The sequence below is a fragment of the Pleuronectes platessa genome, chromosome 11, assembly GCF_947347685.1.
Source record: "Pleuronectes platessa chromosome 11, fPlePla1.1, whole genome shotgun sequence".
NCBI classification, from domain to species: Eukaryota; Metazoa; Chordata; class Actinopteri; order Pleuronectiformes; family Pleuronectidae; genus Pleuronectes; species Pleuronectes platessa.
Window position 1 is genome coordinate 13,949,056 of NC_070636.1, and position 14,010 is coordinate 13,963,065.

The 14,010-nt window shown below is 40.3% G+C and overlaps 1 protein-coding gene across 2 annotated transcripts in view; it reads left to right on the forward strand.

Moving 5' to 3' along the window:
• Positions 1-14,010, forward strand: part of arhgef10 (Rho guanine nucleotide exchange factor (GEF) 10) — a 59,693-nt gene that overhangs the window by 14,035 nt on the left and 31,648 nt on the right. Inside the window, exons 3-18 of one of the 2 annotated variants that reach the window (XM_053434957.1) lie at positions 1,881-2,258; positions 3,181-3,525; positions 4,749-4,779; positions 5,231-5,319; positions 5,609-5,665; positions 6,226-6,413; positions 7,471-7,587; positions 8,835-8,946; positions 9,291-9,403; positions 9,485-9,562; positions 9,644-9,823; positions 10,838-10,954; positions 11,204-11,296; positions 11,791-11,961; positions 13,072-13,217; positions 13,602-13,786. In XM_053434957.1, coding sequence (XP_053290932.1) covers positions 1,881-2,258; positions 3,181-3,525; positions 4,749-4,779; positions 5,231-5,319; positions 5,609-5,665; positions 6,226-6,413; positions 7,471-7,587; positions 8,835-8,946; positions 9,291-9,403; positions 9,485-9,562; positions 9,644-9,823; positions 10,838-10,954; positions 11,204-11,296; positions 11,791-11,961; positions 13,072-13,217; positions 13,602-13,786 — 2,400 coding nt within the window. The remainder of the gene's footprint in view (positions 1-1,880; positions 2,259-3,180; positions 3,526-4,748; positions 4,780-5,230; positions 5,320-5,608; positions 5,666-6,225; positions 6,414-7,470; positions 7,588-8,834; positions 8,947-9,290; positions 9,404-9,484; positions 9,563-9,643; positions 9,824-10,837; positions 10,955-11,203; positions 11,297-11,790; positions 11,962-13,071; positions 13,218-13,601; positions 13,787-14,010) is intronic. The other variant, XM_053434958.1, reaches the window with a different exon arrangement.

Consider the following 14,010-nt stretch of genomic DNA (forward strand, 5'->3'; position numbering starts at 1 on the left):
TCTTTGCCCATTGTCTATTGTCTGATGACGAAATTAACCTCTGGGGGCCAATATTTTTGGGCTTCTTGGCTGTACACTGTCTACAGTCCAAGTCGAAAGTTTCTCAACACAAACAGCAATCCTTTTTGTAGGTGTTTTAGTCTCAAACGACATTCTGATTAATCTCTACAGCTTTCTGCATATGAATGTAGATCAACATGCAGAATGTAGTTTTTGCGTAATCCTCTTGACAAAAAAACAAACAAATGTAGAGAGGTGAAAACAGCGGTTAATATGTCGTTAGACTGATTTAAATACCCCCCCTTCACAATATTTCAGTTGAATAAATATAAATGAATTTATTTTTCAATTCTTGGAAATTTTGTTTAGATAATATTTATGGGTGAAATAAATCCACTAATAAATTATTATAATTGCAACGTTTTCTGTGTCCTAATATACCCAGGAATATTAAAGGGATAAATATCTTTGTGGAGATAAATCTCAACCTTCATTGTCGCCTGGTATATATTTACAGTGCCTTGCATAAGTATACACCCCCCTTGGACTTTTTCCCATTATGTACTGTTACTAACTGGAATTCAAATAGACTTAAATAAATTTTTCCCGTTTGATCAACAAAACATGCATAGTACTTTGGAGGTGCAAAATAAATTTTATTGTGTCTGGGCTTTGACTGGGCCATTTTAAGACATTAACATTCTTTAATCCAAACCATTCCTTTGTAGCTCTGGCTGTATGTTTAGGGTCATTGTCCTGCTGGAAGATGAACCTCCGCCCCAGTCTCAAGTCTTTTGCAGACTGCATCAGATTTTCTTCAAGGATTTCCCTGTATTTGGCTCCATCCATCTTTCCCTCTATTCTGACCAGTTTCCCTGTACCCCCACAGCATGATGCTACCACCACCATGTTTCACTGTTGGGATGGTGTGCTCAGGGTGATGGGCAGTGTTGGGTTTTCGCCACACATAGCGTTTTGCATTGAGGCCAAAAAGTTCAATTTTGGTCTCATCTGACCAGAGCACCTTCTTCCACATGTTTGCTGTGTCTCCCACATGGCTTCTGGCAAACTCCAAACAGGATTTTTTATGGATCCCTTTCAACAATGGCTTTCTTCTTGCCACTCTTCCATAAAGGCCAGATTTGTGGAGTAGACGACTAATAGTTGTCCTGTGGACAGATTCTCCCACCTCAGCTGTGGATCTCTGCAACTCCTCCAGAGTAACCATGGGCCTCCTGGTTGCTTCTCTGATTAATTTTCTCCTTGTCCGACTCTTCAGTTTGGGTGGACGGCCTCCTCTTGGTAGGTTTGCGGTTGTGCCATATTCTTTCCATTTTCTTATGATGGATTTTATGGTGCTCAGAGAGATGTTCAAAGCTCTGGATATTTTTTTATAACCTAACCCTGCTTCATATTTCTCCACAACTTTATCCCTGACCTGTTTGGTGAGCTCCTTGGTCTTCATGATGCTGTTTGTTCAGTAATGATCTCCAACAAACTCTGAGTCCGTCACAGAACCGGTGTATTTATACTGAGATTAAATTGCAGACAGGTGGACCCTATTTACTAATTATGTGACTTGCAAATGTGACTTGTGAATGCAATTGGTCGCACCAGATCTTTGTTAGGGGTCTCACAGTAAAGGGGGTGAATACATATGCACTCAACACTTTTCAGATTTTTATTTGTAAATAATTGTGAAATCCATGTAATATTTCCCCCCACTTCCAAATGATGCACTATTTTGTGTTGGTCCATTACATAAACTCACGATGAAATAAATTTTAATCTGTGGTTATACCATGACAAAATGTAGAAAAGTCCAAAGGGGGTGAATACTTATGCAAGGCACTGTATATGCATCCTTTCTCTGTTTCCAGTGTTGGCAGACAGTGTCCCAGATGAAGATGAGGGAGAAGCCTTTGACTTTGATGACAGCGGTGATGACGTCCCTGAGGCTGCCCCCCCTCCCCCTTTAACTCCAGCTCTTTCAGCCACCAGCTGCCAGGATCAGAGCCAGGAGAATGTGGTGGCCAGTCCCCCTGAGGGCCAGCTCCCCGACCTGGACCCCCCAGCACCTTCCCGAATATCCGACACACATCCTTTACCAGCAGACGCAACAGTCGCCACGGAGGAAGCCTCCAAAGCAGGCGGAGGAACAGGAGAAGAAGAGGGGGCTGTTGATACAGAGTCAGATTTACCTCCACCTCCACCCCCTCCTCTTCATGACGACACAGAGACAGATCCATGGACCCCAGGTATGCACCCCAAATCGGTTGATTTTTTAATGTTGCCTGTAGTGGAGTGAAAGTATTTGAGCCCATTTAGTCTTCCCTCAGGGCAGAGAGTCGTCCATACAGAAGTAGCTTTTGGACATTGGTTGCCTTTAAATAATGCCTTGAGTGTGTGTGATGTTTCTCGTCCGTGGACACACATTCTCCACATTCTCCTGCCATGTTTTTTGGTGCTTTATCTGGCTCATATCCAGCTCCTGTAGCTAAAGTGGTCATTCTTGTTCCTGTGACATCTTGTATCTCTAGCTGCCTGGTGCAGCAGGTTGTCTGCCTTTTATCACTGAAAGTTGTGACAGCAGCAGCTGCAAACAGTGTTTGGCTCTGCATATTCTCACTCGCTCAGTAACATGATATCTCACGTCTGCCTTTAGGGAATTTCTTCACATTTACAGTTGATATGTGGACTCAAAGATACATTTCAGTGTTTAAAGGTCAAGTTCACAATGACCTCATATTTTATGAACGCAATATGTCAGGTAAACCTGGAGGGGTCCACACTGCACTGAAACTATTGTTCTAGCATCAGATTGACTATTTGAAACCAAACTTATCAGAAAAATAACACTTGCAGACACATCAACTACCTAAAAGACCAAAGCAGACATGACCTAGTTATGTCATTCAAAAGTTTTAATTCACTCTCTAAATTGCAATGCGATACTAAAACTAACCAGATTGAACATAAACAAATTAATAAAGACATGAATCTCCAGGTATGAAAACATCTGAAGTTTAAGAAAAGGAAAGTACATTAATAATCTACTTAATCACAAGTAAGCTGATCACGTTTTGTGACATTTTGTAATTTATTTTACTGTGATGCGTCTTTGCTCAGTTCCTAAACTATACATGTAACAAAACATGTTTACTGTATTTCTGTCACCAGGCAGAGAGGGCCAGGATCCATCCCTCGACGACCCTCACCCTCCCCAGGCCGTCGCTAAGACCTCCTCCCAGAGCAAAGTCAATCCTTACTCTGTCATTGACATCACCCCTCTGCAGCTACAGCAGCTTGAGCATCCGCATGCACCCTCCTCTTCCACTTCCTCACCTACGGAGCCCAGAGGACGAGAGGAAGAGGCCCAAGATGTCCAGACGAGCCCCGTTGGCATCACCTCTGGATACTCAGTCCCAGTGCCTTGTGGCTACGCAACCCCCTCGGGTGTACCACTCCTCACACCAGCGTACACCACACCCGTCATCTTTCGACACATCTCCGTCGATGAAGATGGTAAAGTAGAGTCTAATTCGGCAAAAACCTTTCCATACAATTTTGTAGATATGTGGCTTGCCCTAGTGACCTGGGTACCAGCCATGAACTCTAATGTCCCCAATTTGAAGACAGACAGAGTCCCTTGTTGCTGTCACTCCACACATCTCTCTCTCTCTCTCTTCCCCCCCCCGACTAAAAAACTTAAATAAACGTGTCTATTCTTTACTTTGAAGACTATTCTCCTAATAGCTCACAGGCTCATAAATGCAGTCTCAGACACTTTTATTTTGTCCCCTTTTGTCTTTCTCTTGTTTTTCCTAAAGCCTTGCCACAAGGAAGTGGGGCCTAAATTTAGCCCTCCCGAAAGTTCTGTGTCGGCCGTAAGGATTTTCCGGTTTCCCTGAAACCTCATGGTAGCTTGTGTCCAAGCCTGTGGCCTGGCTCTGTGAGGAGTCTGATTACACTGTAATTATCTCAACCAGGTCACAGTGAAAAGAGTTTTAAAACAGATGGGTTGGTGTGAAAATGTACAAAATTATTTACATTCAGTGTCCTGTTGGTAATATGCTCAGCAAGGACACTTTACTTAAGTGATCACTTTTCCTTTGTAAAATGTCTTAGCAATTAATTTTAAATTAGATGCATTTGACAAGTGCAATTCTATGACATATGCACATTTTCAGGAATATGTCATAGAGTCTAAGCTTGATTCTTTTAACCACACTGTAGTTGCAGGAGGCAGAAACTTATCAGTGACACCTTGTGGTGGCATATGAAAATGTTGTTTCTTATTTCAGGATTCACATGAATGTTTAAAATGTCACAGCGAAAAAACAGAGCAGAGTGGAGAGCTGTTTTCAACTTCGTTTCAAACTGTGCTAATTTTGTTTGGTGTTTATAGGCCAAGGAATATATAGTGATATATATTATACAACAAATACTACAACAATAGAAATGTATGAATCTTATTTCAAATAATTCATTTTTTCAGTTTTACAATTACATCTCCACATTTACAACCTGTATTTACATTTACATCTTTCAAAATACTTAATTGAGCATGTTGGTGGTTGTTATAGTGAAAATAAATCACATAATTTCCCGGATCAGGCATTGTTTCCTGTGAGTTTATAAACAATTAAACCAAACCGTTACAATAAATTAAGATAAATGTTTTAAATATTTGTTTTGTATAGAGTAAGGTTTTCCTTGTGTAATCTTTTCTCTTTTTTCTCCTTCAGTGGTTGGGACTGGAAACACCTCTGGTGACAGGTAAATGGCAGCTATTAGTATATTTAGTGCAATAACATAAAATCATTCTACCTTACTCCTCACTTATGGGTTTTAGTTTTTTTGTTAGTTAGTTTGTTTGGTAGTCTAAAGGTATTTGTCTGATGTAAGTTAACACAAGGTCAACGGTACAATGAAAACGTTGGACTTGTTAAATGTTTTAAAGACATTATGTAAGAAAAATGAGAAAATATCAAGAATCAATCAAGTGCATTTGAACAGCAATTAAATAAAAGAGGGCTTAACATGAAACAAATCAGAATATTACATAAAATACCATATTCAAGTTTATTTTGTATGTATTGTTATTATAGCTGACTGCTACCGTCATGCCATTGAGTAATATCACTATTTATTCAGAAAAAATGCACAATCTTTTCTTTATTTTCTGATACTACACTGACATTTAACATTTTTTTATTTGTTTTTTAAGTGTTTTAATTGAAGAATATCCACCAATTAGAGAGGAGGATGCTTTGGCGAAATGGGCATCAGATCCTGCCAACACTGCATGGATGGAAAGTAAGGAAATATCAACTTGGAGAGAATACTGGTTATACTTATACTTATTTCACTTCCTCTGCACACACTGTGCGATCCTTCAGTGTGCTATTATTTCTTTTCGCTTTTGACACAGCTACATTCCCAGACACTTCCTTCCCTGTTCTTTTGAGGAAGTAGACATTTGTGTGTTGTTCTGTCTTTTAGATCCCCCCTCACTTTACATCCCGTGAGTAGGGTAATGCAGCCTCACAATGTGACATAAGAAACTGTGCATTATCTTTTCTGAATGTTTATGTTTGTGGTTCAGATCCAGATGAGGTGATTTATGATGACGTAGCCAGAGAGAACTCTGACTCCAACACGGGTATGACAAATTTCCTTTCATTCCTTCTTTTCAACAAATTTAGTTTCATTTTTACTGCCTGTAGCCGGGAGCCTTACAGTCGAAGCCTTTCACGTTATATGAAAGTTTCCCAATTTTTTTTAAACTGACCTATTTGATTCTGGTGGAAACAATGTTTTTCTGTGGTAACATTGATGATGAGTATAATGGTTTATAGTCCAATATGATAGATATTGTTAAGATTACATTTGTGTTGAAGGTGTTAACAACATAACAGGAGCACTTTATGGTATAGTGCAATTTTTCAAAATGTCAAAATGCGTTTTAGTCACACATTTTCTTCAGAAAATCGCACATTTCTGCAGATATTGAGGATCATAACCTTTACAAAATCAATATTTTTTTCATGGCTATTCCCTTTGAGTGCAGTAAATTATTATTGTGTTTATTTCCATAGTTGTTCCCTATCATCTGACAGAATAACCGTATACTATTTGGTATGCCATCATTTACAGTAATATAACAAATTTAATATAGTATTTCTTAATGCATTTCCTTTGGCTACGCCTTTCTTTGTACAGACCCGGATGAGATGATCTATGATGACGTGGAGCTTGGAGAGGAGGGCGGCTGCAACAGCTCCCTGGACAATGGATGGAGCTCTAGCGAGTTTGAAAGCTATGACGAGGCCAGCGATGGCGAGGGCCTCCCTGAGAACGGCCTGCCCCACGCCTTCATGAGAGGAAAACCGCCCCAGAAGAAAACCCATGTGTGTAACAAACTCAATCCCATTTCTCTCTCTGGATCACAGCCAAAACCAACACTGTGTCTGTGTTTATTATGCTGTACAACGTTTGGTGGGCGGATGACTGCAGTGGATAAAGAAGGAAATTCATTTTATTTGTAACTAGAATTATATTTTCTCTTGTATTCTCCACATATCCACTTTCACATAGGCTGTCATACCAGAGGTCCCAATTGTTTCGCATGAAGTTGTAGTTTAAGTATTTTCAGTTGAGCAAATCCTCTTATCCTGCTTGTTCTTCACTTCTGCATAAATTACTTATAGAAACACCATCAATTTGTGTGTTTCATGTGTCTACTTGCTTCTGCAGATCTGAGAGAGACCATTCTGACTCTTGGTCAGGTGGCTCCTCTTTATATGTATTGGCTTGTGGTTTTGAGAATTCAACTTATATTGTACCAAAGACAGACATTAATAGCAAGAACTTTATCCAATGCCAAATGCCTCAGATATATGGTGAACATTTCCCTCAACTACAATGGTACTCAGCAGAGCACCTCCTCCAAGCCCACACAGAACCTTTACATTCAATCTGCACAAAATTTCACACACAAATTTAAAATGGTGCAATCTCACAATGTTAAAGAAAGAAAAGAAACCCTGGATCCATCTCCCTGATATGCATCCACACCAAAATTAAATAGGTTCCTTACCATATCTTTTTCATGATAGTATGCTCAGTTGTTTATGTATAATCTTGCTTACAGTCAAACAATGAATAAACGTAGAAACAACCCCCTTGGCAGACTATCAACTATTTGAATTAGCTTTTTTTATTTTATGTGTTGATGGGATGAATATATATTTATGTATTAATGCAAATGTTGTCAAATTTGCCTGAGTCAAGGGGATGGCACAAACCTCTTTTAGTTAATCTTTATTCAATTGAATAGGTTCAGAATTAAGACATTTGTGGAGGCCAGAGTCGGCAACAAAGGATTAAAGTCAGTTTGCTGTGGAATCTAAGTTGCTGGCTCATTCCAAAACCATAACCAGTAACACTTGCTTTGCTTTTGTTTAGCTCTCTCAAGATCTGACTCGCTTGAAAGAACACTATGAGAAAAAGATGAAAGATCTAATGGCAAATACAGTGGGAACGGTAGAGCTGCAGCAGTTAAAACAGAAACAAGAGCAGAAGGTAAACGACGCGAGGCTCACTTCACCCGCCTGTGCTCGACAAAGTAGTCCCAACCCTTTAATCTGAGTCCCGCTAACCCCTCTGGTACATTTCGACACTTAGCATGGTACCTTCAAACTACTCTGATGTGAATGACTTGTGGTGGTGGTACTGGTGATGGGTTTGCATACATGTAACTGCTTGTGTTTGTTGTATTAATATTTCCCATTATATGTTGACGCACTAGAAAGCTTAGGATATATATTTGAGAAACAATTGTTAGATTGATATCTAGTGCAGTGGCCGTTCTAAACCTGCCTGTTTGGAATGGGTTGCTTGTTTGGCCTGTGGTCATGCTGTTACAGCTTTTCTTCCGTAAAACTGTTAAAGTGACCTGTGGCAAGTAAAGACCGGCTGCAGGACCACGGTCATACATACGCAAATCTGAATCGATTATGCTGGACCAAATTTGAACTCCATGTGAGCTACAGGAAGCGCCTCCTTGCTCACACAGATGGAAGGTTTTCCTCTGTTACATTTGCGTATGTGTGACCGTGCCCTGAGTCCACAGAGCCCTGAAGCTGGGCCATCGCTCGTGCACAAAAAGCTGTTTACCTGTTTTTTTAAGTTCAGTAGACAGAACCCTGAATTGGAGAATAAGTTGTCGCTGCAGTTGTCATGAACACAACTGTTGTCGGATCACTCACGGTTGATAAGTTGTCGCCGCTGCTGCTACAGAGCAGAACAGACCTGTTTCTTCTAAGTTTATTCAAATAAAACATGTCACATATCCGAATTGCACCAATTTTGACACTGCAACTTCTTGGGCCCTTAACAATAAATATGTTAACTATGAGATTTCTGAAATTTGTTGATAGATTCAGGAGAAACAGAAACACCAATAATTGAATTGATTTAAGTTGTTCTCAGAGTAGTTTGAAAACTGTAACATAAAGAAAATACGAGTGGCTTCTACAGCATCTCTTACAATGTTAACCTGTTTTAATATGTGTAACCACTGTGTTTCTTACAGCTAATGTCTCAGTTACTGTCATTCTCTGATCAGCTCTGCTGTATGACACCATCTTTACATTCATCCCCGTCTAACACCACTACTGTCCTGCTTAGTTTGGTCCAGTGGCTTTTTTACCATAGGTTTATAGAAAGTACAACTAAACTTCACCTTGAATTAAAATTCTCACATTCTATTAACATTTTCTGTTATTTTTTGCCATATAGATAATATAATGTATTTGATCTCATCCAAGATGCAAAAGCTGGTGAAGGCCGCCAAGGAGGGGACCAAAGATGGGCTTGAGAAAACGAGAGCTGCAGTGAAAAAGGGACGCTCTTACATCAAAACCAAGTCATTCTGTCACGGTATGTGCTTCTTAAAAAGACCATTGCCTCTTCTATTTATCTTAAAGCAACACTATGTCACTCTTACTGAGCAATAGCGCAAGATCGTACCCTCCCACCACAGTGACATGGAGCAAATACAGGTGTTCAGGGTGAGGAATGAAAGAGGCACCGTTCTCTCTATTTCAGGTCGATGTATAATTAAACTAATTTGAAGCTGCTATTTTAGGGATAAGGTGTTAGATAGTGTTGCTTTAAGTCAGTGTTAATGTGAGAGTTTCAGTATTTACTAAAGGCTAAGGACTGTCCCTTCAACATGTTAACTTTATTGCAGCTTCTCTTGCTCTGTCTTCTAAATCTTTTAGAGAGGAAGTCAGTTGGTTTTGAAGATGAGGAGTCTGAACTCTTCATCGAAGTGGACTGTTTCAATGTTGAGCCAGTCCTGTGTCTCGCACCAGAAGGTCTTTCTCAGCAACAGGTAATGAACATGCCCTTCTATGTATAGCTTGAATAAATCAAACTCATTGCTGTGTGAATTAGCTGTTATTTTCCTCGACAGCTGGTGAGAAGATGTATATTGGGATCTATTCTGGAGAGTGAGAAGAACTATCTTGAAGCATTGAAGAGGATACTGGAGGTAATGGACAATGGCTGCATCAAATGCCTAAATCCACTTTGAAGTGTTTGTTATTACAGTGTACTCTGTTTGCTTTATCAGCAATATGAGAAGCCCCTGTCCCAGCTTGAGCCGAGGCTGCTGAGCGACAGGAAACTGAAGATGACTTTCTATCGGGTACGTGAGATCCTGCAGTGCCACTTCCTGTTCCAGATTGCCCTGGCGAGTCGCGTGGCTGAGTGGGACAGCCTGGAGATGATCGGGGACGTCTTTGTGGCATCGGTAAGCTGGGACTGTAATTAAAAAGCCTTTTTACAAGAATTGCAAAACTAAAATAATAGAAAAAAAGTTATTGAAATGCATTCATATGCAGATTTGTGTTTTGTATTTTGTGTGGAGGAAATTTGGTCTTCTGTGATTTATAAACAAACAAAAAAGAAGGAGTCAGACTGTAAACAGTGTAGAGTGAACAGAAGAAAGAGTCTTGGCCCGAATATTTGCTGTCTTCACTGGAAGCCCCGAAATATTGCCCCCAGAGGCTAATGCCTTGTCAGGCAACAGCCAATGGGCTCTGACCTTGCATTTCTTAGTTCTTGTTTGGCTGAGCTCATGCTTCTCATCCCATCATTCAAAAATAACAGCCAAAAACATGGAACATTTCCTATAATCTATAAGTTCGATAAAATAAAATGTTATAGTTAATTTACAGTTACATTTTATAGTTCAATTACAGTTTACCTAGATAGACAGAAGCTCAATGCAGCCCCTCCCTAGCGACCTATCTGTTTTTTTAATTTAAAATCTATCTACTAAATAAACAGGGAGTCAGCTTGACTGTTAAAATTATGTAAATATGTTTTTTTTTTTCAACAATGTGATCCAGTTATTTTAACCAGAATCAACAGAAATAAAAATAATGAAAATGAAGAGGCTCAACCTCAACGATGACCTAAAGATCTTTAAGGTACTGAATTATGCATCAGCCCTCGACGTGCACCAAGGTGTAAGAGCTCTTCCATGGTATTCACAGTTTGGATTTACATGTATTCTACCAGAGCAGATCATGGTGTGAGTAGAACTCTGCTTATGGTTAAAATTCACCAGAACAGTGATGCTTTTTAAGTTCCACAACAGCAATCATATCAATAGAAATCACAATCTGGATGGAGATAATACAGCAGCTAAACTTCCAGATCTTGACAATGAAATCCATCTTCAACAGGAACACCAGAACCATATTTGAGATTCCTGGTGTCCCTCAGATCCAAGACATAAAATCTGTTTGTTTCTCAACAGTTCTCAAAGTCTATGGTGCTTGACGCCTACAGCGAGTATGTGAACAACTTCAGCAATGCAATGGCGGTGGTGAGGAAGACGTGCGCATCCAAACCTGGCTTCTTGGAGTTCCTCAAGGTTTGACAGCAACACTGAAATGCAAAGTGTCAAACTAGGAATAGAATTTCCTTAAAATTTTCATTTGCAAAGGGATCTTTTTATTTTTTCAGAAAATAATGCACATATTTATTTCTGTTTATCTTTTTTGGACTCTTGCAAATTTGGTTGAAAGCACAAAGTTACTACAACTTTGATCATGCTTTGTAGTTTAGAATCAGTTTGACTGGTTCCTTACTACACTGCAGTAACCAGTATTCTCACCTGCAGCATCGTCAGGAGACCAGCAGTGACAGAATGACTTTGTATGGCCTGATGATGAAACCTATCCAGAGGTTCCCACAGTTCATCTTACTCCTTCAGGTACAATGGAGTCTTGTTTGTAGCTCCTTGTGTAATATGTATACTCACCAGCAGGGGGAGGGCTATGCGCATAAGTCAAGGCACTGGGTTTTTTAAAGTGCTGTAACTCATGGTGCGCTCTAAAGGGAAATGGATTCATCAGATCCCTTTAAATCCCTGTATTTATTTTTTTATTTCACTGATATATTTAATTTGCCTGTGTCTCTTGAAGAAAACATACAACACATGACACACTGAGATTATTGCTTCTTTAAAGAGTATATCTATGTTTAACAGTACATGGTATTAATGCCAATCAGAATAGCTTGTGTGTTCATGATAAAAGAAATTGAAATATACATTAATTCTGTTATCAAATCCTGTGAAAAACAGACGAGAAGGAGGGAGCAGCAAATGTTGTTGGATGCCGATTTACGGAGAGTTTTTGTCAGATTGTTGTAAATTAATGAGAAATTGACTAATGTGAATCTTCTAACATGCGCCCTCCTCATCAGGACATGCTGAAGAACACACCGGTGGGCCATGCGGACCGTCTGGCCCTTCAGATGGCGCTGACCGAACTGGAGACACTGGCGGAGAAGCTCAACGAGAAGAAGAGGGAAGCTGATCAGCGTTGTGAGATCCGCCACATTGCAAAGGCCATGCATGAACGCTACCTCAACAAGGTCTGTCCGTTCCTCTTATCTGCTGGCATGTGCTTTGTAGTTTGAATTGTATGAGATTGAGCTTACATTTTGTTTTTACCTTCACCAAGGAGGTTATGTTTTCTCCCCTGTCAATGTGATTCTGGTTGGTTGCTTGTTTATAAGCAATATTACACAGCTGCAACAAGATGGATTTTATTGAAGCTTGATGGAACAATGTGGTTTGGGTCAGAGAATGATTCAATAAAAGTTTGGTGCTTTTGGAGATGGAGTTTTTTCCCATTTGGATTTTGATGAAAAGAAACTAGCATATTAAGGTAACTAATATCTATGAATGTCCAATTTTGGTGCAGCTTGAATGAATTTCAAGGGGAATGTTGGTCCTTGGCGAAGCTATGAGTTCTTCTTAGTGCCATTCTAAGTTAATCTATATTTTTTTTACTTGCCGGCGAAGAAGAATGTTCTCAATGCTCATTGAAGTCTGCACATTATTGGCCTACGTTTGATTGTTTCAGCATATGTGGCATTTCTCTCTGTCCCAGTGTGGGCAGCCATCAGGCACTTTGAGCTCCACATTTATTCTCCTGACTGAATGCCATATTTTTAGCACGTTGCTCAGTATAACATGTGCCCACACCACCAGCTTTCCCCAAGGTATAATTATTTGTCTAACTGCAACCACCCCCTCTATGTAGCATCTGTGTAGAAACGTGTGTTTACAGGGTACCCCACATGACGCAGAAGAGTTTTTTTCTTCATAAGCTCTAATTGTTCCGAGTCAACGTTGAAAGTGTATGCTGTTATCCAGAATAGGTGGTTCCACAGCGGAGGGACAGGAATCAAGTGGGAGAGCAGGATGAAATTTGACTAAAGCTAGCTGAATTTTTCCTGGATGCTCTGAGTTTGAAAACATATGGCAGTGTTCATTTTAAGATTTTATCTGAGGCTCTATTGGCTGAAATGAATTATTTTCTTGTGTAACCCAATAAAACCTGTGAAGGACATTTAGGTCTTTACATTTCTTCTCTGAAGTACGTTACGTTTACTAAGCAAAGACCTAATTCAGAAATCCAAACTCCCACTGTGTGTTGACATAGTATCAGTATCTGACTCATCTGCCCCGTCCTTTAGCTTCTGAGCAACGGCAGCCGCTACCTGATTCGCTCGGACGACATGGTGGAGACGGTCTACAATGAGCGTGGTGAAATCATTAAAACCAAGGAGCGCCGCCTCTTCCTGCTCAATGATGTTCTCATGTGTGCCACACCCAATATTCGGTAAGAGTGACAAACCAGACCTGCTCTTAATCTCGACCATTAAATCGCACCTTCTCCTGTGATCTCGATACAATCTTAGAAAGAAATTTCTCTTTTTCTCTTTGTTTTGATCATGACATTTGCATATGTCGATTTTCCTACTAAGAAAGATGGTCAAAATTGAATGTAACTCTGAACCTTAGGCTGACTTTTGACAGTACAGCCCCACTGAGGCTGGCTTTTTAACCAAGAGACAAATTTGAGATTCACCCCACCATTCAGCTTTTCTTCAACACCTATACCTGCTTCTCACACAGTGCAGCGTATACATACAGTATATTCTCCATTCAAAAAAATGCTGACACCCTGAAGCCAAGTGCCGCTTTACCCCCTTCTTCTGTCCAGGTGTCAGGATGGCAGTGGGAATGGCAGTGGAAATGCTCCACCTGACCAGAAGTTCCTCCTGAAGTGGAGCGTGCCATTGAGCTTCGTCGAGGTACTGGAGTTTGGATCCAGCGAGGACATCGCCGACAGCAGCCGCTACCCGGCAGCTCATTCTGGGGAGAAGGTGGTCATCAACGCTAAGCCAAGTAAGAACCGTAGTGTCGCATTCTGTTGTTTTGAATCATCACATGGCCTGTTTGTCTGTCTGTCCGTGCATTTGTCCGCTTCTCCTCACTCTGAGCTCTGGAAGTAAAGCTGACGTGATTACAGAGTATCAGGTAGTTGAGGATTGATCCCTCTATAGTTCTAGTGGATTTGAGACTCTGGGATCGGAGCCTATAAATGCCTCTCAGGTTACTGCCTGTGCCTG